This window comes from Chrysemys picta, chromosome 1, assembly GCF_011386835.1.
Source record: "Chrysemys picta bellii isolate R12L10 chromosome 1, ASM1138683v2, whole genome shotgun sequence".
NCBI classification, from domain to species: domain Eukaryota; kingdom Metazoa; phylum Chordata; order Testudines; family Emydidae; genus Chrysemys; species Chrysemys picta.
Genome location: NC_088791.1, coordinates 109,694,689 through 109,721,352, shown reverse-complemented (window position 1 = coordinate 109,721,352; position 26,664 = coordinate 109,694,689). Strand labels below are relative to the sequence as shown.

Below are 26,664 nucleotides of genomic sequence, written 5' to 3'. Positions count from 1 at the left end.
CCCTGTTCCCCAAATCTGAGAAATGCAGAAGCAGAAAGACAGCTGGAAACAGAGGCAGAGGAGACAGTGGATTTTTGTGTGTGTGATCTTTTCTTAGGTCGTATGTTCACTTCTCTGCCTATGGGCCAGAACCAGATCCCGGGGGAGTGTGACCAGCTTTCCTTTCTTTGTGATTATATCAGAGAGGGGAGGCCCTGAAATATGTTCTGTTGTAGGATGGGGTCACGCTATGGTGGTGGTTGAGAACCTCTGTCATGCGACATGCGGCGGCAGTATCTCCAAAGACAGTGTGATAGCTCTGTGGGGACACGTTGGGGCTGGGGAGCGTGGAGCCAGTGCTTAAGGTGGTCTGAAAAAAGTGTCAGAGTAGCAGCCGTGTTAGTCTGTATCCGCAAAAAGAACAGGAGTACTTGTGGCACCTTAGAGACTAACAAATTTATTAGAGCATTAGCTTTCGTGGACTACAGCCCACTTCTTCGGATGCATATGCTCTAATAAATTTGTTAGTCTCTAAGGTGCCACAAGTACTTCTGTTCTTTTTGAAAAAGTGTGTCTGAGGGGGTTCCCATAAGCTGGGAGCACTAGCAGCAGCCCTGGGGACTTTAAGCACTGCATGGCGAAGTCTCCACTTCCCCTCCAACCACTGGCACCGTTGATTTTGTGGATCCAGAGCCGGGGTCGGGCTGCATGACACCGAGCCAACAGTTCGTGTCAAAGTGACAGGCCCCTTCCCCAGCTGGGGTCTGGCTGCGAAGGGACGCGGCAGGCTTCCAGGGCCGGGCGAGGCCGTGCACGGTGCCCGTTCTGCACTCGCTCCCAGCCGCCTGGGTCTTCAGGCCGGGGACCCCAGTCCGCCCCTCTCCTCCCCAGCGCTGCCAGGCCTGTGCAGAGACATTTGGGGCCCGGGTACATCGTTCCTCCCCCCGTCACTTTATTTACACAGAGGTTACAGGCGTTGTGGGGACCCCAGAGCTCGGCCCCAGGACAATCTCCCCCTTTGCCCCTATGTCCGCCCCCTGGCTGCTGCCCACCAGCGGGGCCCAGCCCGGCAGGCACTAGGACCTAACGGGAGTGGGGCAGAGTAGGGGCGGAAGTTGTGTTCAGCGGGAGCGGAAGTGACCCGTGGTAGGGGCGGAAGTGGGTGAGGGTCGGAGGAGCGCTGTTGTTGCCGTTGCTGCCGAGGTGTTTAGGGGGCGTGTCCCGCTCGCGGCAGGTGAGGGGGTTGAGGTTCGGGCCCGGCCCGTAGGCAGAGCCGCGGGGGCTGCCGCTAGATGGGTCCTCGGGGGACCTCAGTGTCCGGGTCACCCCGGGACCGGCCTTACTGGGAGGCCGGCGGCTCTGGGGCCTGGCGGGGGTGTCTGGGCTATGGCTGGGGGGGGGGGTGTCTCAGCAACTCCGCCTGTTACCTGATGCTTGTATGGGGAGCCCGGGCTGGGAGGGAAGGGGATGGGGTTCGAGATGACATCTCACTGGGACATGTTGGTAGGACTTCTGAGTGTTACCTGCAGTCCCACAGATGTGTGTGTGTGTGTGTGTTCTGTATGTGACTTGCTGAGATGGTGCACTTGTTGCTGGAGGGCATTGGATAGAATCATAGATTATTAGGGTTGGAAGGGACCTCTGGAGATCATCTAGTCCAACCCCCTGCTCAAAGCAGGATCAATCCCCAACTGGCCCCCTCAAGGATTGAACTCACAACCCTGGGTTTAGCAGGCCAACGCTCAAACCACTGAGCTTCCCCATACTAATATTAAAGTAAAGGGTTGTTGTAGCATTCTGGGGAAATGGCTTAATTATATCGTTAATTATGATTCATGAGTTGGGCCTACAAAAAATAGGTGCATCTTACCTTTGGTGCATAATAGATCTCCTGCAGATATTGGGGTTTATACAGGTAAACTGGGTAAAATGACAATTTTGTAATAAAACTCCTAGTTATGGACATTACTAGTATATTCATCAATGCTCTGTGGCAAAGCTTGCGTGATTGGATATATGGTTATATATATATATGCATGTGTACATATACGTTTACATTTATAATTCTGGGTCTGGTTCTATTCAATATCTTTATCAGTGATTTAGATAACAGTACGGAGTACATTTACAAAGTTTGTGGACGATACCAAGCTGGGAGGGGTTGCAAGTGCTTTGGAGGTTAGGATTAAAATTCAAAATGATCTGGACAAACTGGAGAAATGGTCCGAAGTAAATAGGATGAAATTCAATAAGGATAAATGCAAAGTACTCCACTTAGGAAGGAACAATCAGTTGGACACATACAAAATGGGAAATGACTGCCTAGGAAGGAGTACTGCAGAAAGGGATCTGGGAGTCATAGTAGACCATAAGCTAAATATGAGTCAACAGTGTAACACTGTTGCAAAAAAAGCAAACATAATTCTGGGATATATTAGCAGGAGTGTTGTAAACAAGACATGAGAAGTAATTCTTCTGCTCTGCTCTGCGTTGATTCAGCTGGAGTATTGTGTCCAGTTCTGGATGCCACATTTCAGGAAAGATGTGGACAAACTGGAGAAAGTCTAGAGAAGAGCAACAAAAATGATTAAAGATCCAGAAAAAATGACCTATGAGGGAACATTGAAAAAATTGGGTTTGTTTCTTCTGGAAAAGAGAAGACTGAAAGGGGACATAACAGTTTTCAAGTACATAAAAGGTTGTTACAAGGAGGAGGGAGAAAAATTGTTGTTCTTGTCCTAGCCTCAGAGGTTAAGAAGCAATGGGCTAAAATTGCAGCAAGGGAGGTTTAGGTTGGACATTAGGAAAATCTTCCTAACTGTCAGGGTGGTTAAGCAGTGGAATAAATTGCCTAGGGAGTTTGTGGAATCTCCATCATTGGGGATTTTTAAGAGCAGGTTAGACAAACACTTGTAAGGAATGGGCTAGATAATACTTAGTCCTACCGTGAGTGCAGGGGACTGGACTAGATGACCTCTTGAGGTCCCTTCCAGTCCTATGATTCTATGTATGCCAGGCACTCATGGGACTGCTGTTATTTTTTGTCCTTTGATTATTTGGTAATTTGGCAATTACCAGACTTGTGTACATGTTTGGTAATTTTTGGAAATATGATTAATGACTTTGAGAGTTAGCATCACATTGCTGTGAATGCTTACATCTCTGAGTTGCTTCAGGCTGTTGCAGATGCAGGAAGGCAACTTTGCTTCAGTTTTGTATCAGTTACTGCTTGGTTTGCATTTGAAAGACTCTCTTCACAACCCTAGACATTTACTTTAAAAAGAGTTTGCGTTTTGCAGAATCTGAATCAGTACCTCAAATGGATCTGATAGTAGATACCACTGCATTTGAAGATTTTTGGCCCCTCCCCAGAATCATAGGCACCACCATCCCATTCACAGAAATAAAGCTTACTTGCAGGAGGAGGCAGGGCTTAAAGTGGACTGAATCACTTGGAGTCACAGAACTATTAAAAAAAATTATCTGAGTCAGGTCTGAGGCAAGTAAATAGCTGGTGACAGGACATTGTAAGTGTATTAAAGAACCACTCTGAGATTTAAAAATATGTTGCAAACAAATGCAGTTGTTCCTAGTAATGACAGATCTGTGACCAATTTAAGCCTTAGAAAGAGGGGCTTGATAACCTATGAGATTCATACTGATGTATAATGGTCTGTTTTGATGGGATGACAAGCTTGGAACAGGCTTTGTTCCGGCCCTTATTCTGCTCTCCACAGCTGGGGACTGTATTGTTCAAATCCTGCAGTGGAAGCAGTGCAGTACTATAAGGCTTTGAATTGCAGTTTGTATATTGGGCATGGAGAATTTCTAAAGAATCCCTGAATAATGAACGCTGCTGTGTACTCATTATGATGTAATTTGTGTACACAGGAAAGCCCTTGCTTTAGTTACTCAGTACTGATGGAGAAAGAATTGCTGCCATTTGAAATATGTAGTGAGGAATACTCTACAAGCAAAAGCTGCAGTGTGTGTTTGGGGGGAGGGAGTAAGCTTGTGAAACTGGTTCAGTCATCATTACCCAGGACATCAGCTGATGGTTTGCAGTAAAGTTATGATGAATAATCTTCTAAAAAAATTATTAATCTGAATATCAAGTAGTTGCTGTTGAACCAGCAACTAATGCAAAGAAAGCCACCGGCTTGTGGAAGATTTGTAGTTCAGCAGTGCATTATAATCCATTTTTTAATGTTCCAGAGAGAGCTCTGTTTTTAAAAGTACAAATTTTGGATTTAAGCTGTACATTGGTATGCTTAAAGTAATATTACTAACCATTGACTAAAATAGATGCCTCTCTTGCACTGTGGAGATGCATTTGTCAAATAAATGCGTGGGTAATGTTTTAAAAATAAACACATGCTATTGTGATAAATGCATTCATTCTAATAAAATTCTTCTGTGTTGAAAATAAAGAGTGAGTCAGCCAACAGTAATACATATAGTTGCTGACAGGCATAATAACTGCTGTGAAAAAGGTTGTTATTGAGGCCACATCAGCAATGGTGGGCATAGATAATATTTACTCTAATACTGAGTGAAAAACTTTGCCCCATTGTAAAATCACATCATGCAATGTTAAACTGATCAGTGATTGATCCAAGGTCTTTCCTATCAAAAAGAGGTGACTCTCATTTCTCTGAGAGCATTGCAGATATGCTTCCACCACTAGACGAGGGGGTCTCACCCTGAGGAAAAGTACGCTTTCTCTGGGTCTTTTTGCCTCTTTACTGTGATTGGTCCATTTATAGGCAATCAGTGCCAGCTGCGGTGGTGATTCATTCGGTGTGAACAAATGTCTGCTAGGGACTGGACTGAGACCACCATCTCACTTCTCTTAGACCACGCAGTAGCCATCACTGGAAATGGCTTGCAGTCTTCTGACCCAGATCAGGTGACCTAAAGGTGAAAGGCTCTATATCTATTGCCAAGTTTCTGAGGCATCCAGTCTTCTTAGAGTACTGAGATTACTCTGGAACAGAACAGATACCACTTCCTCTGCCTGATGCAAGGTCTGGAAGCAAACTTATTTTGATGTCTCCCTTGGGAAATTTTCTGCATTTGTCTTCCTTTGAGTCTTGTTCTGCTGTTTTGCCACTCCCCTCTTTCTGCTCTGGTTAGGCTGTCGTGATTTGGGAAGGATGTCTGGGGGTCCCTGTGTTTGTTTAATTATATTTGGTTGATGAACTCGTCTCATTTAGAAAGTGGAAAGAGCTAAAATGGCAACATTATTAAATCCATGTGTTCCCTGGGACTGCTTTGTGAAGACAGAAATGCCCAACCCACCACCCCACCAGTCCATCAGTGCTTCCATCTTAAATGTGGTGCTTTTCTTATTTATTTGTATTATAACATCTAGGAATCCCAGGCATGGACCAGAACCGCAAACACAAAACAAAAACAGTCGTTGCCCCAAAGAGCTTACAGTTTAAGATGCTACAACAGATATTTACAGACAAAGGGGGAGCGCAAGGAAACAATGAGATGGTATTTGGCAGTGTGACAGACTGTGATCTTAGTACACCAGTAGCTTAGCTGCTGTCAATTTTTTTGTAGGCCTCATGGCAACGGAGAGTATTTAAGGAGGTATTTAAAGAAGGACAATGACTGAGTTTTGAGGATGTTTATAGGGTGCACCTCTGAAGCCTGTGGAAGCAGCATGGGAGAAAGCATAAAGGTGCATGTTTGAAAATCTAACAAATGGGTGATGGAGGCTGGCATCATGGAGAAGTTGGAAGTGTAAGCTGATCTTTTGCTGCTGAATGAGAGGTGATAGGTTGGTGGAGATAGGTCATGAAGGGTCTTGAAAGTGAAGACAAGTAGCTTATGTATGATATGCTAGAGAAGAGGGAACCAAGGAAGGGATTCAAAGAGGGGGTGACATGCTCAATTTCCTAGCCCAACACTTTGATCTTTTGCAGCAGCATTCTGAATGGATATCAGTGGGCCAAAATTGCATTTGTCAAGGCCAGAGAAAAGGATGTTGCACTAATCGAGACATGAGACGATGAGAGCTGACCACAATTTTGTAAGCTCTGTAGATGAGAGTGAGTGCTGATGGATACTCAACTTTAAAGATCTCTCACTCGTTCCACCAAAAGAATCATGTAACTGTAATGCCAGTGGCACTAGCTGAACAGGCTGAAGGCTCTGTTGCTGAGATAGGAGGGGTCAGGGATTGAAAATGAGAAGTTTATAGTGCTGGCCATTGAATGGTGACTCTGAAGCTTGTTCTCCATTGGTGCCGCATCCTCCCTCAAATCCCTCATTTCACTGCAGAGCCCTACAGCCTTGCCCTCATACCCTTACCTGATTGGTACTTCTACATGGAAGTGGTGCTGTCACTGCAGTGCGCTTCCTGACTCACCATCTCTGCTGGACTGGGGACATAAATACTCCTCAGGAATGGCAATAATCCTTTGTTCCACACACCTTGTTAAATCCCCTCCCTGCCCTTTTACTCCAGACTGCACTGGATGTTGACTGTCTGTGAGGCTTGTAAGTGGCATTCTTAGGGATGATTTTTTTTTTTTTACTCTACTTTCTTGTCATGTATCATCTGCTGCTACTTCTGCAGCATCTCCTCTTGAATGACACACACTCAGCAGACCACTCCATGAGGCTGATCACAGGATCTTGTAATAGCACTGGAATTTCCTCAGGCTCTTTTTCCTGCTGTATCCCAGAATCCTTTGTTTCTTCCTTGTCCTTTGCCTGGCACTTTCCTGAGGAATGTAGATCCTATTTCAAAACCTGTTGCCTGCACTAATTTGTTTCTGTTGGCTTCTTATTTCCATTGATTGATTGCTTTGGCTCTTTTGTGTTACTTTACATTTGTCGACCAATTTCCCTAGTCACATCAAATCTGTTCTGCTCTACTGCTGCTCCAAAGCCTTTGGCAGGACTACAGATATGGTCTGCTTTCTGTCTTGCTGCTTCCAAGCATAACCAGTTTGAGCTCTTCTATAGCAACAGAAAATAAAGGAAGTCTGTTTCTTAGCATGTTGGGCCCTGTTTACTTGTGTTCTTCCTCAATCTAGCATCACAGATACAGTTCTTGCTACAGTTGCAACTGTCTTGACATCACTTAAGGATCAATTTAAAAGATGTGGGGAAAATAAGTCATAGGAGAAGAGACTGACTTCAGGGCACGAGGATCAACCCTTTACACACTCTGTCTCTGTGAGATGTTTGGGGAGGGTCTGCAGGTATTCAGTGGGAGGTACTGGGAGCTCTTTCACTTGAAACATTTTAATATTTGACTGGATGAAACAATTCTCCCTTGGCCTCCTGGGGGAGAACAAGATGGAACCTAATAGTATAAGGCTGTTACATCCCTAACTCCTGACTCAAGAGCATTCCTGCCAGGCAAAAGGTGTGCTCCTTGTGTGTGGAACCCAATTTTCCCACAGAACATTGTGTTGCCCTGGATTTGAGGGGTGTGTATACCCCAGAATGTGATCAAGCTGATTGCCAACCATATTATGTGCATTCAGCCACCATGAAGTAATGCAATAGAACACCACTTAGTTAAGGGTTAATTTGGAGACAGGCTTTCAGAAGCAAGGTGATATCTAGCTGGCAGTTTCTGCTAATCAGAATGGGAGGAGGGGACAAACATGTAAACAACTGAGTCTGAAAACCTTGGTGGTTGGAAAACCTTGTCTAGATGCCTCTGATATTAAAGTTCATTGAAAGTTAGAAAAGTGATGATCCAGTAGGGGTCATTATGACCTATGTGTTTTGTAGAAGTTAGTTATAAAAGATTAGCTAATAAAGTGTACTTTGGAGCAGTCCTCTGAAGCCAACTTGAGACACGTTTTTCCTGACACTCTTTCTCCCCGGTGGGTAAGCAACTGGCCACTGTGAACCTGCTGTTAATTACTCAATACCATTCCAGACGTTAGGTAAATCTCTGGGCTATTCTAAACCTATTGCTTATGTTTGTGTGTGCTTAAATCTAATAAACTGCAGTTTTAGACGAGAGCACGCTTACTTGCATTACTCCTTGATCAGACAGAAGTGCTGTGTTCCTGTTGATTTGTTCCTTACACCGCCTGGAGTGAAATAGTTACGTTGCCCCTGTTGGGGATTCTGAAAACCCCGGGTAACAATTGGTCTGACTGGCGTTCCATATTGTTTAAACTTCAAGTAGAGCATTCACCTTTTTTTTTAAATTAGGGTTTCTTCTTTGCTGGTTATTTCTTCTACTTTTACTATAAAAAGCTTTGATGGGGCAACAAGCCTTGTGGATGAAGAAGGGGAAGCAGTAGGTGTGCTATACCTTGACTTCAGTAAGGCTTTCGATACTGTCTCACATGACCTTCTCATAAGGAAATTAGGGAAATATAGCCTAGATGAACCTACTATAACATGGGTAAACCACTGGTTGTAGAACTGTACTTAGAATAGTTATCAACGGTTCACAATCAAGCTGGAAGGGTATACCGAGTGGAGTACTGCAGAGATCTTTCCTGGGGCCGATTCTATTCAGTGTTTTCATAAACGATTTGGATAATGGCATAGAGAGTACACTTATCCACAAGCTTTATACCAAGCTGGGAAGGGTTGCAAGTGCTTTAGAGGGCAGGATTGGAATTCAAAATGATTTGGAGAAATGATCTGAAATAAACAGGATGAAATAAATAAGGAATAATTCAAAGTAAGAAGGAAATTCAAAGTGGGAAGGAGAAATCAATTGCACAAATACAAAATCGGAAATGACTGCTTAGGAAGAAGGAGTACTGCAGAAAAGGATCTGGGGGTCATAGTGGATCACAAACTAAATGAGAGTCAGCCGTGTAATACTGTTGCAAAAAAAGCAAACATCATTCTGGGATGTATTAGTAGGACTGTTTTAAGCAAGACACGAGAAGTCATTCTTCCACTCTACTCAGCAGTGATAAGGCCTCAACTAGAACATTGTACCTGGTTCTGGGCATCCCACTTGAGGACAAATTGGAGAAAGTCCAGAGAGCAACAAAATTGATTAAAGATTTAGAAAACATGACTTAGGAGGGAAGATTGAAAAAATTGGGTTTGTTTTGTCTGGAAACAAAAGTCTGGGGGACATGAGTCTTCAAGTACATAAACGATTGTCACAAAGAGGAGGGTGATAGCGTTCTCCATAAGCACTGAGGACAGGACGAGAAGCAATGGGCTTCAATTGAAGCCAGGGAGATTTAGGTTAGACATTAAGAAAAAACTTCCTAACTGTAAAGGTGATTAAGCACTGGAACAAATTACCTAGGGAGGCTGTGGAATCACCATCATTGGAGGTCTTTAAGAATAGTTTAGGCAACACCTGTCAGGGATGATCTATAGGTGCAGGGGACTGGACTAGATGACCTGTCGAGGTCCCTTCCAGTCCTGCATTTCTATGATCCATGAGAGAAGCATTCTGTACATTAGAGAACTATTTCCAGCTCATGCCTGCCCAAGGGCAAGAACTCTAAACTGGAGAGCTTTCATGATGGTATAGAATAGCAATCTCTAGGCCACTGGACTGGCTTAAATTGGAACTTTAACAGTAGCTGCTACAGTGTACCTGTCAGAAGTACAGGAATAAGTGTCCTGGCTTTCCCACAGTGCTTTGGGATTAGAAATTTGTGAACTGTGATACTGGTGATGGAGTCCTGGTGCCTTATGAATATGCTCTCTCAAACATTGTCTTGCTAAAGAGGGAGAGAGACTTGGTCTACACTGGGTGGGATGGGGGGATCGACCTAAGATACGCAACTTCAGCTACGAGAATACCGTAGCTGAAGTCGATGTATCTTAGGTCGACTTACCTCACGTCCTCACGGTGCGGGGTCAACTGCCGCCGCTCCCCTGTCGACTCCGCTTCCGCCTCTTGCCGTGGTGGAGTACAGGAGTCGACGGCAGAGCGATCGGGGATCGATTTATTGTGTCTACACTGGATGCGATAAATCGATCCCTGATAGATCGATCACTACCCACCGATCTGGCGGGTAGTGTAGACATACCCTTAGTATTAAACCAGTTAAAATTGGTCAAATTTAAAAATTTTGGTTAAAATTCAAAACTTGGAAGGGCAGGGGAACAGGAACAATTTTGACAATCTGGGAAATCTCTCCCTACCCTTTTTTTTCCTCCAACCAAGTTTCCTTTATATATAGGAGGCTTGGTTCTGGAGTGAGCCTTGTGCCCTTTACCCTGTCAAACCTGGGATATTATGTCAGCTCTGGGTTTTTACAGTTTTGGTGATATTAGGGTTGCCCAAGTTTCTCCCCATCATCTAAGAACAAATCTCAGACATGGCAATTTCCTACAGGCTGGTCTGCAATACTCTGAGTTTAAAACATGTCACACTGATCAGGAAAGATGCTGAGCAGAGAATGCTGTGCCCATTTCTGAGCCTCAAGGAGCACTGTATGAAATGGCCCTTCACTTGAAGAGTCTTAACGTTTGTTGCTCTCACGCAGGGCTTGGAAACAATTACCAAACACTTACTATCCAGAGGCAAATATGAAATGGAGGAGGAGAAGGGAGAACTACCAGCGAGATCCAGAGGCAACAACACTAGCATTTGAACAGCCATGTTTCCCAAGTGGCAAGAGTGAAATTGACATGATTCTTGTCGCTTTCATTGATGCCCATAAGATTTTAAAAAGCAGCAGTTAAGCTGTCTAGCTAGTGTTTTAGTTTCACTCTGATTGGGAAAATTATGAGCAGTGAATGGAGACTCAGGAGAACACTGCATCGGGTTACATTCACTTCAGGTTTGGAATGCTATCTAAACACCCATGATGGTCAGGAATGTAATTATTAAATAAACAACCTTAAATTGCACTGAATTGATAATGAAGGAGCTTAAGCTCACTGGGAAAGCTTCCCACTTGCTAGTGGTGAGTAAATGAGTTTTTTCCAAGCCCCTGTTCTCATGACATGGCTGCTCCTTCACGGTTTCTAAGGGGGTCCTGGCAGACAAATGCCTGTGCATTTAGCGCCAGAACAACTTGGAATGCTAGCATTGTCTTCATCTCTCCTTTGTTACTTAGCTTCAAACTCCATTCTGCTGAGGTAATCTTCATCCCTTCAGATAAAAAGTGCTGCCCGGACTTCCTGGCTCCCAGAATTCTATGGCAGGAAAACTGCAAGCAGATAATCCCTAGGGAACTACTCTGTGGTGTGGTTGCTGGACCTTCGTAATATTGGGTAACTGCAGACACTGCACACTCTGCCTGAGTTGTAGGAGAGATGGTGAAGAACACAGCTGGGAGAAATAGTACTAAGATAAACCTGAAAGAGCAAGGGAGGCACTTTCAGAAGATTAAAGATAGTGAGCAGGAGAAGAGGAGGAGAATTGTGTCTTGAGAGAAGCTGCTCCAAGCTGGAATGATATGCTGTATCCCGTGGCCATAGTGTCTGAGTTTGAAGGGAATAGTTTTCATCACTTGAAAGCAATTTCTGCTGCTTTTAATCTCCACTCTCTCTGACCTCTTCCTGAGATAACCTCTGCCAAAAAGCAGTCCAACCTGCGGTTTATTTCCTAGATTATTGATTTCCAGGGCAACAAAAAGCTGGGGTAAAAATAGGACAGTTCATCTCATGCAAGCCACCCCGTTGGGGTCTTCCTGCTAGCTAACATTGGAAGTACTGAATAAGTTCCCCCTTTCTTTTGTGTGTGTGTGTGTGTGTGTGTGTGTGTGTGTGTGTGTGTATATTAGGGAGTCCCAGCTGCTGCCACATTGTCCGTAAGAAACACAAGCATCCTCTTTGCTGCTGCGTATACAAAGCTGGCGGGTTGGATCTAATGGATTTGGCATGACCAGACTGAATAGCTGACTGTGCTAAATATCATCTATTGAGCCCTAGTAATATCGGGTAGGGGCGGGGGGGGAAATATTGTGATATGCATGAATTTTTGTATTGGGGGGAAATGCAGGGAAGATCTAGTGGGTCTGAGGAAAGGATGGAAGTGGGATACTGGAAGTATTTGGGTGGGAGGGAAATGTGGTGGTAATGGAGGGTGGGGGGACAAGGGAGGGCAAGATCACTAAGCTGAAGACTATAACCGAACATTATTGCCCTGTGAGTTGGAAGAAGGGACCAGCTGTTTTATTTCAGGGAGATGCTATATTTTCAGAGAAATATATTGTTTGTATGTGAGGGTATTAAAACGAAGGAGCTTTGAACCCTGCTGAACCAAAGCCAGCTGTATGAGCTTGCTGGCATTGCAGCAGCAGGACAGCTGGAATTCTCATGGAGACTCAAATAGTTAAGACAGTTTGTCACATTTAAATGGTGTCAAAGGGAAGTAATAAAACAGGGAACTTGGACGTATCCTGGGCCTAAGTGGGAATGGACACAGATGAAATGGCCCCAATTGGGCAGTCAAATGAAGGGAGGGGGAGGCTAGACCTGGACATTGAGAATGTTAAAATGGGTCTTAGAGACAAGGTGGGTGAGGTAGTGTCTCTTATTAGACCAGCTTCTGTTGGTGAAAGAGCAAGCTTTTGAGCTATGCAGAGCTCCTCTTCAGGTCTCACCCAGCTGTTTCTCTAATATCCTAAGAACATAAGAACAGCCATACTGAGTAAGACCAAAGGTCCATCTAGCCCAGTATCCTGTCTTCCGACAGTGGCCAATGCCAGGTGCCCCAGAGGGAATGAACAGAACTGGTAATCATCAAGTGATCCATCCTCTGTCGCCCCGTTCCCAGCTTCTAGCAAACAGAGGCTAGGGACACCATCCCTGCCCATCCTGGCTAATAGTCATTGATGGACCTATACTTCAGGAACTTATCTAGTTCTTTTTTGAACCCTGTTATAGTCTTGGCCTTCACAACATCCTTCGGTAAGGAGTTCCACAGCTTGACTGTGCGTTGTGTGAAAAAAACTTGCTTTTGTTTGTTTTAAACCTGTCGCCTACATGAGACCAAAATGGCTACAAAAACACTGCAAACGAAAGTGGGTCTTAAGCTTTTCTTGGGTGAGAGCAAGAGTTGAGAAGGATTCTCTTGAAAATACAATTCTATAGTAAAAGAATGGAGGAACCCTATAAAGAAGAGGAGCATCTGCTGTGAGACAGGTGTGTCTGTGGGGGCCATCTTCACTGACAGAGCTGGTATGATTGAAGCACAGTTCTGTAGTAAGCCTCTTCCTTCAATATTTACCTTCTTCGCTTACCCCTTCCCAGAATCCATCCATTCGTGTCTGTGACGATAGGCTGAGTTTAATCTTTGGATGCCAAACCAATCCAATTGAATCTTGTTTCTTTCTATTCCCCTCTTACCCCTCAAGATAATCATTTCAGTTATAGGAAATTTACTTGTTCAGCAATAATACCTACCTTTTGTGTAGCACTTTTCATCAGTAAATCTCAAAGCACTTTTCACAGTTATCCCCATTTTACAGACTGGAAATTGAGGCACAGAGCAGGAAAGTGACTTGCCCAACGTCACCCAACAAGCTAGTAGCCGTGTTGGGATTAGAACTCAGGTATCTCGAGTACTAGTCCAGTGCCTAGCCACTAGGCCATACTGCCTCCCCAAGATGGCTGATGCCTTGAGGAATGTGGGTTTGCCTCCCTCCTCACTTCCTAGATGATAAATGGGAGGAGGTAGTGGTAAGACTTGATCGCAGTTCCAAACCCAAAAGTTTCAGGGTGGCAAATGTGCCATGGGGGAGTATGGGAACTCCTCCATGTCTACCCTGCTAGAAACTGCTCTGTACTGTTTTATGAAAACCATATGGTTTTAATGGAATGTTTACCGTAAATCTTGAAAAAGCCTGGTAGAACAGCTACTGGGGGAAAATTTGTCTTGGCACATATGAGTGACATTTGTGTTTTAGCTCAACTGAGAGGAGCCTGCATCCCAGGTTAGGAGGATGCTTGAAGTTCCCTAGATCACTGGTGGAGAGTAGTCCTGCTCAGTTGGTTGATAAAGGGGGAAGAGTTGTGAAGAATTTTTATGGACAATATGTGTGACTCAGTTTACCTACTCACTTTGTATTGTTACTCACTAGGAGTAAATGGGTTAATTTCTTCCTCTGGAACAGGGAAATTAGGGATGGTTGTATGTCACATTACGCTAGTCTGGATTGAACTAAAAAATACTATCAAGAACTGAATGGAATCAGCACATATGATAGAAGAACCAGTGACCAGAGTCTGACTGGGCATTATCTCTTAACACCTGGCAACCAAGGGAGAGATGTGAAACACAACGGGGGCTGCAATGAGGGATAACGACAGGAGGTGTCAGGTGACTGTTGAAAACTGGGATGGCCATGTCTACGCCACAGGTCCTATCATGGCATAGCTACGGCCACTAACTATGCCACTATAACCCTGTAGTCTAGATGAAGACTACAGTGATGGAAGGGTTTTTCTTCTGTTGACCTAGCTTCATCTGCACTGGTGGTTAGATCAGCATAGCTATGGTGCTCAGGGGTACAGATTTTTCACATCCCTGCGTGCTGTAGCTATGTCAACCTAAGATTTAAATGTAGACCAGGCCAGAGATCTGACGGAGAGTAAGATGCATTCTAGGAGGCCATAGAATAATGGGGCAGTTGCTTTTGCCATTGGAGACTTTGTCTTGAGCTTGGCTTTTCCATACTGACCTAAGGACCATCAAAGTCTGTACTCTGGGTGACTAATAAATGCTGGTTTGCTTTGCAAAGGCTTTCCTATGTCACTGCAAATCCTTACAGGTTATATTGTTCCCTGAAGCGGTAAAGTCTCTAACAGTATTCTGAATTCATACAGACACACTGAGAAACAGGGATGCTGTAATCCGAAGGCCCAGTCTGAATTGTAGAGCTGTGAGGCTCATCCTTTTGAAAAGCTAAACCTAGGGCAAATAGGGATACTCCAAAGTCAACTATAAAGATGGGGCATCAAACCCCCTGAGATGAAACACCTTCAGTTTTGGAGGCCAGCTTATACTACAGTCTCTTCCTGCTATTGTATGTACGTGAACATCTAAGCAATATTTTTTAAGTAGTTGTTTGAAGTGTCCCATGGGCTTGTTAAGCTTTTTGTTTTGCTCATCTTTACTCTGAGATGATTGAAGGCATTTTTATACAAATCCCCTGGCTGGGTTGGGTTGGGTTGGACTGGAAGTTTAGACGGCAGTATTTAGTGTTGTTCAGATAAAAGGTATCTGGCATTTTAAAGTCCTGCTGGATCATAATGTTGTTTGTGCTTTATGCAGATACAGTGGTTGCTGTTCTTCACACCTGGAAAATGCCTGTAGAAATGATGGGTTATGGGGATGAAATGGTGGAACCAGTCTGGGCTGTTCTCTCCCCTGGATGAGGATGTATATGCTGACCATGCCGTACCTTGTGGCACAGCAGCAGGGGAAAGGGTGGAGCCTCCAGCAGCAGGCATGGTGATTAGTGAAGGCTTTCTGCCAATAGGGCACTAGGATTTTTTCCCCTTCATCTGTCGGTGCAGGAGTTGCGGAATGAGATGTAGTCACAGCAGCAATGAAACCCACTTCTGCCATTCCCTGGGAGAATGGAGGAGGAGACTGTCACTTTAATAGACATATGGGGAAGGGAGAAAGGACATGGAGGGTCTTTCTGCTACAGCAGGTCCCAAATCAAATGTTACCTTGCTCCTCAATTTAGTGCGTTAATAGCCTACAGTAACCCATTCCATTAAGACTATAGTATAGGTGATGCCCACCCCATTTCAGTCCAGGGGCACATTGATGGGTGAGAGGCAAGGATGGAGCATGTGGTGTGCATGTGAAGCCCTGGAGTCATGATGAATACCAGGGCAAACTCTTCAGTAGGCTGCCTCTTCTGAGGCTATAACATGTGGGTGGCTAACTCCCTTTGCAAAGGGACCGGCTGCTCCAGTGACATCTTGCCAGTGAGTGACTATTGGAGGTGCACAGGAGGCACCTTGCTTTTCTGATGTGGTGTAGGATGGCCGTTTTTCTCTTCTCTCCTCCCTAAGTTGTGTCCGTGTGGAAGTGCCACACTCCAGAAACACAGGGCTGTAGATGAGAGTATTGCTCTCATATTTTGTGGGTAGGAGGTGATGTAGATCCTGCACCTATGACTAGGTTCCTTTCATGGACTGGTAAATGCTGCTGGGAAGGTGGGGGTGAGAACAATATCCTCTAAAGCTCCCCAGCTGTCTGCATTATATGCCTGTGGCTGGGGAGCTCTGGCTGCCCTGTTTAATTTGCTCACTGTGAGGCACAGCTGGAGTTGGTCTCTGCTGCAGCTCTCTGATGGACGAGCTGGGAAGCTAACTCCACCCGCCTCCCTTTTCATAGGCTCTGTGTCCTCACAGCATCTCTCTGGCCAGAGAGCCCCTCCAAACGTGGAGAAGCCCTTGTTTGGGTTTTTGTGTCTGAAGTAGGCAACCTGGGATCTTGAGACCTAAATCAGGTCTGTCTCTCTTGGGTTGTGGGCTCGTGAGCTGCTATTTAAGAGGTCTCGGGTACCATGAGAGCTATGGTGGAGTGCAGCCTGCTGCAGGGCCTAATTACAACCTTATTAATGCCTTTTTCATCACTTCCTTCGAGCCTTCAGATGGTGATTAAACCTATTTATAGGGCCAGAGTTCCTTAATATTCAGCACAGTGCACCTCTTCCCAATCAAATCAGTAACATCTGCATCTCTGAGTGCTGCTTAATAACATTGTAGAACATGGTTAATTAAAAAAGATATAAATAGACTTTTTTCATCCTCTAACTTTTCAGAGTGCTTTCCCCTCCCTTCTGCAATCCAAATAAAACTTTACACAAACTAAGGAAAGATTGGCTTAGCAGAGGGATCAGGGAAAACCTCTTGTCTTTAGCACCTGTGGGTCAATGGGAATCCATCCTATTGGACCCCTTCCCCAAATCCCGGCCCAGGCCCCACCTCTTCCCCGAGCACACCGCGTTCCCCCTCCTCCCTCCCATCACTTGCCACGCGAATCAGCTGTTTTGCAGCGCAAGCACTGGGAGGCAGGGGGGAAAAGCGGGCACCGTTGGACAAACACGCAGAGGATTCAAGGCAAAAATGCCACCTTAAATATTCATAAGTTAAGATGTTTTGGTCAAAACTTCAGGTTGGAGTAACTTTAGTAACAAGTATGCAGTATGACAGGAAAGGACTCTTCTCTTTAGAGGTCTCCTTGGGCCTAAATGTAAAGGCTTATACGAACCAACTACACCAGAGCCAATCTGACTTGACCCGAGCCCATCGGGTTCTTTACACACCTGACCCAACACTTTTGTAGTGTGGTTCGCATTGGGTTGCAAGGGTCTAGATGCTGGCCTGGGCTCCATTTTCTTTATTTTGTTTCCTCTATGGAGCCACTGGGGCTATTAACTCCCTGGCTCTGCTGCCTGCCTCTCTCATGGCCGGCTGCCCACACCAGCTCTGCACCATGCACTTGAAGGTTCCCCCTGCCCCTGGGTTGCTCCCCCAACATGTGTCAGTGCCACTGTCCGAGTGGGGGCTTCCCACTCCCAGTGCCCACAATTTGTCTCCAGCCTCCTCCTACCTGTGGGGTCAGTGCCTCAGTGGCTGAATGGCCCACTCCTGCTGGCTGCTGCCCATGGGCGGCCGGTGACCTGGCTGTTGGGGGAGGTTAGCCCCCAGCCCCTCCCCTTGTGCCTGAAGCCCTGCCCCTCCCCCTCCCCTTCTGGGGCAGCCAGCCCTGGTGTGTCAATTGGTGCGGCTGCAGGTCCCCCAGCACCAGCCGCCCTGAGTCCCTACAGGAGGCAGGCCAGCCAGCCTGTGCCAGGGCAGAGCACTGGGAACCGCAGAAGGGGGCCTGGCCTGGGGTTGGAGCGTGGGCGGGGCCATGCTAGGCTGTTTGGGGAAGCACAGCCTCCCCCAGCCTACGATACCTGCCGCCCATGTTGCTGCCACTACCTTGCTATGCTGTGAGTGCTGCGGAGAGAGACGTACTGTGACTCGGCATGCTTATTGCGCAGTGTGTGCTGCTTAGTGAGGTGGCAGCAGCTGGCAGGGCTGGGGTACACAGCTGCCGTCACACTGACCCCACGGGCAGGAGGAGGTGATCAGAGACTACCCAGCCCACCCCAAACCCGATGCTTTTAGTCAGGTCCCATCAGGTTGCCAAGGTCTACTTCTCTTCCTCACCTGCTAAGGCACTTGAGATTCGTATTTAAGGAAGTGCTTGGCCTAAAGTCTCCTCTCATTCTAGCAGACCCAAGCAGCTGTGTAGAACAAGCTCATGCTTTTGCCAGAGCTGTGGTAGGCCGCTACCTGCATCGTTCGGAAAACCTGCTACTTTCTCTGCTTGTTTTAGTCACAGGGAGTAGCCAAAAGCCATTTTAACAAACCCTTTTGTGTTGGTTTTCCAAGTCCATTTGCTTCAAGGTGCCTCTTCCATTTCTCATGCTTCTCTTTGTAAAGCTTTATTTTGTTACCTCACATATAAGTGATCATGTCTAGCTGCTTCCCACAATGTCTATTTTTATAATTTTTGTTGTGTGTGGGGGGGGGGGGAGGGCAGGGAGCTGCCGGTGGTGCTAAGCACCCACCAATATATATATGTATGTGTGTGTGTGTGTGTGTGTGTGTGTATATATATATATATATATATATATATATATATATATATATATATATATATATATATATATATATGTATGTATGTATGTATGTATGTATGTATGTATATAAAAATGAGATGGATATAGAATTAGGCTCTGCTGAAAGGTGTTATGTTGGGAGCCCAGGAAACTGAAGTAGTCTAGCTGCTAGAATAGTGGCAGTATGGGCTTTTCACACCTTGTCCCACTAATCTGCTTCTCCTGGAAAGGGGTGATAGGAGCTGGACAGTAGCCCTTATGGCTTCCGAGTACCAATAACTTGATTCTACTTGTAATATTAGCTTTTTTTGTGTTGACGCTTTTCAATTGGAAACTGGACTGAGACAATGAATTTTAAACAGATCTCTGAACAAATCAGATTTTAAGTTTTCCTAATTCTTGTTGATGCTTATAATGTCTGCCTGGGCCTCTTGCTCTACAACGATGAGATGGCTCAGTGCTTTTATATCTCTGGATGTCAGCCTGTTTGGCTGACAAAGTCGAACAATTGTGGAAGCAAAAGAGGTGAAGTTGAGTTATGGTCAATAAAGTGATCAAAAAATGTCATCTCGCAGTTAGATTTGTTACTCCTCTGATAATTCCATATCAGACTTGCTAGGCTTATAAATCGAAATAATTTCCTGTCCATCTGCATTGGTTAGAAGTGTGAGAATCGATGTGTCTTCTACTTCAAACATCATCAGCACTAAACATTCTGGATTCAGAACTTGGCTAATAGCCCTGCCTGAAGCAGAACAGAATTGGTCTTGCTCCTCTAGAGCTGTCTGCAGTTTCAATGGCTGGACTTAATCTTGGTTTTGTTAGCAAACTAACCAGCCATGACTACAGGAAGACGCCTCTGTTCCCCACTTCTTTTAGTGAACTTTCCCCACAATCAGATTTGCCTACAGGAAAATGGAAAGTGACTCCACAGAATTTTAGAAAGTGTTTCCTTACCATGTGTGTTGGGAAATCTTGGATCTGAGGGAACAAATTCAGAACTGATGTGTAATTTACCCATCAAGAAGTGACTAGAGGGAAGAGTTATTTGGTGTAACTCATGTGTTGTGCAGCTGAAAGATGGTTTGAGGTGTGTGCAGCAAACACTGTAATTTATCTCTTTACATCCTCTTATAAATTGCTCTGTCTCTTCAGGCCCTTGCCATGTAAATTACCCATCATAGACACTACAGATATGGTAATTGCACCACCTAACACATCCCTTCTGAATTAGGCTCCAGGAGCAAATTGGGGGGAATTCCCCTGATAGCAGCAGAGTGTGTGGTCCCAAGCGTGTTCTTTGCACAAGACTGGTCCCTGAACAAGACTATGTGAAAACTGTAATATCTCCAAGTACCAGCAGAGGGAGCACAAAGGCTAAGGGCTTTTTTTATTGTCTTCTTTCTACTAAACTTAATTTTCATCCCATATTAACATCTTTTTGAATTGTAATGAGTTAATACTTGTATTATGGCCCCAAGTGCAGTCTGAGTCCCATTGTGCTGGGTGCTATACAAACCCATTGAGACAATTCTTGCCTCAAATTCATTACAATCTAAATAGACAAGACACACAAAGGGAGGAGGCCGGAAACACACACGGGGTGAAGTGATTTGGCCAAGGTCACAAAACAGGCTAATGGAAGAGCTGAGATTGGATCCCAGGTCTCCTGACCCCTAGTGCTTTCTCGATTAGACCATACTACCTCCCAAATAGTAGTAATGAGTACTACTACCATTTTCAGTGTGCCCAAAGAAGCTGGTTTCTGTAGTGATTCCCTCCCTCTGGTTCCTGGCAGTTTTTTCTTCTTGTACGGTGAACCACGGCAGACCCTCCAGAAAACTACAGGAGCAATTCAGGGTGACACCAACACGTTTGTCATGAGGGCATTTAAGGAAATTTTAAGACAATAGGTGATCCTGTCCTGGGCCCATACTGCCCTTGGGGTAGAGATGTGAAGGTGATTCAGTGATGACATGGCCTCATACACATCCTTGATGAGACTTTTGGCACTCCTAGACTTCTGAGTGTGCTGAATGCAACAGAAAAGTTGCTACGAACATCCAGGCTTTGTTCATGAAAGGAATGTAAAATAAGTAAGGTTTTTCCATTATAAGTATTGGGGAAGAGTCGATGGGTCACCAGGGGTATGAACTGCCCTTGTGGGTCTCAGTCCCTAGTGCTAGAATGGGAGACTCGTATGTAATCAAATCAGGGGAGGTGAGTTTGAACAATAACTTCATAACTCCTCTGGTACTTGGAGGGGGTGAGTGGTCTGGATTTCTTGTGGTATAAACGTGAACTAAAACATTTCAAGTTTTACTCCTAGGATTGGGTGGCTCTGAAATGTACAGATGTGGAGTCTGTCTGGGGATGGGAAAGGGGAGAAAAATTCTTCCTCCTCCAGGATGTTCTTCCATAGTCGGATGATAAAATGATTTTATGTTCTGAAATGTGATGCTTTGTTTTCAGCATAATTATTTTGAGCACTGATTTGCTGAGTGCTGTACAAAACTTAGACCAAAGATACCGTCCTTGTCTTGAGGAGCATCCAAGCAAAGTAAAACCTTCCCTCTCCACTGCACCATGGCTTTGGCTAATTACATGAAAGAGACTGTTGCAGATTTCTAGATGGTGCTGTTCTAGGATGTGCCTAGCTTGCCCTCTCCTTCCCAGTTTCTGGGTGTTCTCTCTCGTGTCTGCCTAAGTCAAGGAGAAGAGTAAAGGTATAAGGTTCCTGGGATAAAGGCTGTGATGAGATGGAGCTGCATATGCTGCAATTACCTGTTCACACTCTCTCCCACAGGCACAATGGCTACAGTGACCCAGAAGCACTTCTTGGAAGGGCAGGCTTACTCTGTCCCTCTGATCCAACCTGACTTGCGCAGGGAAGAGGCTATTCATCAGGTTGCAGATGCACTTCAGTATTTGCAGAAAGTGTCTAGTGATATCTTCAACAGGTATGTTGCTGTCACACAGGGGACTGGGACTGATACTGAGTGCCAAGCTGGAGAAAACCAAATGCTGCAATAAGACTGTGGCACTGAAGGGGCCTTGGAGAGCCACCAGAATTCCAAAGGGGGTGGGGAGGGCCAGATGTACCCCAGCAAAAATAGACTGAGTTCAGGTTTGTTCAGTATGATTAAGGCTAAGATTGTGTCATGATATTTTTAATAGGGCTGTCAATTAACTACCATTAACACCTGCGATTAACCCACAGCACAATTAACACGCGTTAATCGCAGACCCTCTGGGCTGGAAGGCAGCATGAGCTGCTCCGAAAAACCTGTTTGGTCAGGCGCAGTAACACAAGACGCCACCAGAGGACGGGAAGAGACAAGGCTACAGAAAGTGATGTAGTTCTCATCCCCGCATTTTTAAAGTAAAAACTAGGACTGTCGATTAATGGCAGTTAACTCGCGCAATTAACTCAAAAAAATTAACTGCAATTTAAAAAATTAATCGTGATTAATCGCACTGTTAAACAATAGAATACCGATTGAAATGTATTAAATATTTTGGGATGTTTTTCTACATTTTCAAATATATTGATTTCTATTACAGCACAGCATACAAAGTGAACAGGGCTCACTTTATTTTTTATTACAAATATTTGCACTGTAAAAATAATAAACAAAAGAAACAGTATTTTTCAGTTTACCTCATACAAGTACTTTAGTGCAATCTCTTTATCATGAAAGTGTAACTTACAAATGTAGATTTTTTTGTTTGTTACATAACTGCACTCAAAAACAAAACAATGTAAAACTTTAGAACCTACGAGTCTACTCAGTCCCGCTTCTTGTTTCAACCAATTGCTAAGACAAACAAGTTTGTTTACATTTATGGGAGATAATGCTTCCGGCTTCTTATTTACAATGTCACCTGAAAGTGAGAACAGGTGTTCGCATGGCACTTTTGTAGCCAGCGTTGCAAGGTATTTGTGCCAGATATGTTAAGCATTAGTATGCCCCTTCGTGCTTCAGCCACCATTCTAGAGGACATGCTTCCATGCCGATTATGCTTATTAAAAAAAAAAAGCAGTAATTACATTTGTGACTGAACTACTTGAGGGAGAATTATATGTCTCCTGTTCTGTTTTACCTGCATTCTGCCATATATATCATGTTATTGCAGTCTCGGATGATGACCCAGCACGTATTCATTTTAAGAACACTTACTTTCACAGCAGATTTGACAAAACACAAAGAAGGTACCAATGTGAGATTTCTAAGGATAGGTACAGCACTTGACCCAAGGTTTAAGAATCTGAAGTGCTGTCCAAAATCTGAGAGTGACGAGGTGTGGAGAATGTTTTCAGAGGTCTTAAAAGAGCAACACTCCAATGCGGAAACTACAGAACCCGAACCACAAAAAGGGAAAAACAACCTTCTGCTGGTGGCATCTGACTCAGATGATGAAAATGAACATGTCGGTCCGCTGTGTTTTTAATCATTATCGAGCAGAACCTGTCATCAGCATGGATGCATGCTGACCCCCCCTCCCCCTCCCGAGCCCCATGCCGCCCAGGGCTAGGACTGTCCCCCATCCCAAGTTATGGGGCTTGTTCCCCCCCCCAAGTTCTGTGCCTTCCCCGGCTGAGGATGATTTCTCCCCCACCCCCCAAAAGCTCCACGCCTCTCCCGGCTAAGTCTGATGCCCCCTCAAGCTCTGCACTGCTCAGGAGTCAGCTCTGAAGCCAGCACTGCTCGCCAGCAGCAAATTTCTTGACAGCCTTCCAGTAAAAATCACAGGTCACAGGCAAAAAAGAAAAATTCATGGAAGCTGTGACCTGCCCCTGACTTTTACTAAAAATATTGGTGACAAAATGGGGATCTGTGGGTCCCTACACGGCCTGAGGAGGACAGTTGCGCAGGGACTAGGAGCCGCCTGCAGCACCTGGGGGCTCCGGTGTACCCTTGCCACCTGCACGAATTCCGTGACTAAATCGTAGCCTTAAGTATGATCAAATAGTTGCCTGTGCTGGGTTTGCTTTTAGCATGCAGCAATTTGGTAGTGTTTGTTTTTAACTCCGTGGCAGGCTGCCTCATACTGCAGTGTTATTTCTGCCACAGTTCTGCTTATTTTCTTCTTTCACTTTTAAATGGGAAATCTTATTATTAATCTAATTATTATTATTATTTTAGGGTTACCATATTTAACAAATAAAAAAAGAGGACCCTCCACGGGCCCTGGCCCCGCCCATTCCCCCACCCCCAGCCCCGCCCCGACTCTGCCCCTTCCCCACCCCAACTCCGCCCTCACTCCGCTCCCTCCCACTCCCAGCCACGCGGAAAGGGCTGCCCGAGCGCTACCGGCTTCACGGTTTGCCGGGCAGCCCCCAGACTCAGCGCCCCTGGCCAGCGCTTCCCCAGCGCAGCTGGAGCCCGGGAGGGGAAGCGTCCGGCCGGGGGCGCAGGGTCTGGAGGCTGCCCGACAAACCGTGAAGCTGGTAGCGCTTGGGCTTCGGGCAGCCCCTATGCCTCTGGACCCTGCGCCCCCGACCAGGCACTTCCCCTCCCGGGCTCCGGCGGCGCAGGGTCCGGAGGCATGGGGGCTGCCCAAAGCCCGTAGCGCTCGGCTCTTAAACAGAGCCGAAGAGTCAGCGGAGGAGCAGAGCCGCCGCGGCCGGAGGTCTAGGCCATTCCAATTCAGGTTGTGGGGTCTCTCTAAATCCATAAATTTGGCTTTGCTTATTTTTTCCCTGGCAGACCATGATTTCAATGTTTCCTAGGACATGTTTGGCCTCAGTGCTAATAGCATGTCTTTAGCTGGTGTAGATTCCTCATCTTGATAGGGTGATAGTGTGATTAGGTTATCAACATGAAATGTCTGCTGTCCTACGCAATTGTGTCACAAGAGTCCTGGGGGCAGGGATTGCTCCAGCCGAGCAATTGACTCACTGACATGTAGGCTGGAATGGATAGACCTGAGGCTTTGTTCTCTCTTACTCCTTGCACTGTGGGAGCTCTGTGGAGTTGGGGAGGTTAGAGGGAGCTCTGGCAGGGCCAGAGACATGCAGAGGGGAGGTCTTATGGGAGCTCCAGTGGGTGGCAGGTGGGGTCCCTGTCTCAAATCCTTATTCTGTGCATGAATAAAGCTATCAGTTAACAGGATTTCTGTACTTGCTGTTTTGTGAGGCAGTGCTCTGTAATTTCCCTGGGGATGAGGGCCTGCTCCTTAGCATGCAAGTCACTCGCAAGTCCTGAACGCTGACTGTGACACTGCTCCCTCACTCTTCAGTGCGCTCATGACTTTTAATTACTAATTTTTTCCAACAGCAGAGGAGACTTCATTGGGCCCTTTGTTTGCTTTGCCTTTCTTCTGAGGTCTCTGCTCTCCAATATAATTAATAATGATTTAGTAATTATGCAGGCGTCTGATTAAAAGTTCCCCAACCTTGGGTGTTCTGTGCCAATCAAGAGAGAGGCTTTCAAGGTGAGAACTTTGCTACTCAAAGTGGCCTCTTCTCTTCCCTGAGATAAGGCAGCTATATCTACTGTTTCCAGGAAGGAGCAGCCTTATCAGGAGGAAGCTGCCTGTTCTGAACTGCAAATCACCAGCTCACTGTGATGGGGGGAGAGAAACTTGTGCAATATGGCAGGTTCAGCTGAATGTGTCACGCTCCTTGCGTTTGCGGTGTGAGAGAGACAGAAGTTTTGATGCTATGTTGTAGTAGCAGATTGCTTGGTACTGCACTTCCAGGAGTGGCAAGGGAATCTGTATAACTGTCTGAGGTGGAGTGGAGAAGGTCTGAGTGTTTCCCCACCCCTATCCATGTTATGTGCTCTAGTGTCTGCTTTGAATTTTAACCGGATGATGACATGAATGCCAGATGAGGATTTCTTCTGGTTAAAACAATCTACCTTAGGAATGAGTGGAGTGATCTTCCTCCTGAGGGCACTTATGCTCTCCACCCTCAGGAACATGTAGCCGATGATATAGAAAGGGCACCAGTGATGTGATGAGGGCTGTTGTGGTCTGTGTAGGTCTCGCATAACCCTGGGATGGGGCAGAGGAGGGGCATATGCTGAGTAGGTTAATGGTAGCCCAGGGACTGCCACAGTGAAGAGGACACGTGGAATTAGCCTCCTGGAAAAGGGCACAAAGGACATCTTTGGATTTTGGGAAGAGGGAGAAAGGAAAAGGGAAACTTCTTGCAGCTTGGGAAAGTTTAGGAACCACCACATGTAACAAGTGCAGAAAATCGGTGCCTGTTCTCTCCTTTGCAAATGTTCTGTCCTTGGCTTTGGCTCTGGTAAACTACGTAGTGGTGAAAGCAATTCTCATGGTTGACTAATCTGTAAAGAGCCAAAGGGATATGTGGATGGGGTAATCTGTGGTCAAGACCTGTAGTTCTCCCATTCACAGATAACAGCCAGAAGAATTTTAAGGTTAGTTTAATGCTAGTGAAAGATGTTTGACAGCCCTGAAGAATGAGCCCTACTATCTTCAGAACAGGTAAAGCATTTGGGGAGGGGGAGGGTTCCTGTGTGAAATACAGCATGTGACTGCAGCAGCAATATCTGATCTGTCCTGTGCTTGGATTGTGACCAAGAGGCACCATCTCCAGGGAATGGGTAGGGAGCTTGGCCTCCATGACTGGTTCAGACCTTAGCAATTTGGTTGCTGCCACTACGGAGGTGTTTTGTCGCAATCGGGTGCTTACATCGGTGAGACACATTTAAGTGTTAGATACAGGCCCATCTAGGGTGACATAAGGTGACTTACTTTGACCTAACTTTGTAGTGTATATCAGGCCTGAGACCCACCCAGGGCTGCCTCAAATAGAATATACCAAACTCAGGTGCGCTGATGGTGTTTGATATAGACGCTAGGCCCTAAACTGGGGCAACAAGCTCACTTGTCACATGAGCTGTCAGTTTCTGTATTCTGTTACCAATCTTGCTAACAGTCCAGTCCCCTTCCGAGGATTCCTGTCCTCTTGGTGCCAGTATTTGTGAGTCTGCTGGAGTGAGAGGCTGAAGCTATAGTTACCAGGATCATATTCCAGTTTGATGGAAGTTTTATTCTGTTGCACGTTAGCTAGGAAAGGAGTTCATGTAATTAGCCCACTGTGGAAACTAGAATACAGGCAGTATTCACTGCTCTGTCAGGGCTAAAC

General features: G+C 45.6%; 1 protein-coding gene across 1 annotated transcript in view; it reads left to right on the top strand.

The window, feature by feature from the left end:
• Positions 1 to 1,087: 1,087 nt before the first annotated feature.
• WASHC1 (WASH complex subunit 1) overlaps positions 1,088 to 26,664 on the top strand; it is a 69,818-nt gene continuing 44,241 nt past the window's right edge. Inside the window, exons 1-2 of the mRNA XM_005308721.3 lie at positions 1,088 to 1,213; positions 21,346 to 21,499. Coding sequence (XP_005308778.2) covers positions 21,351 to 21,499 — 149 coding nt within the window. The 5' untranslated portion in view covers positions 1,088 to 1,213; positions 21,346 to 21,350. The remainder of the gene's footprint in view (positions 1,214 to 21,345; positions 21,500 to 26,664) is intronic.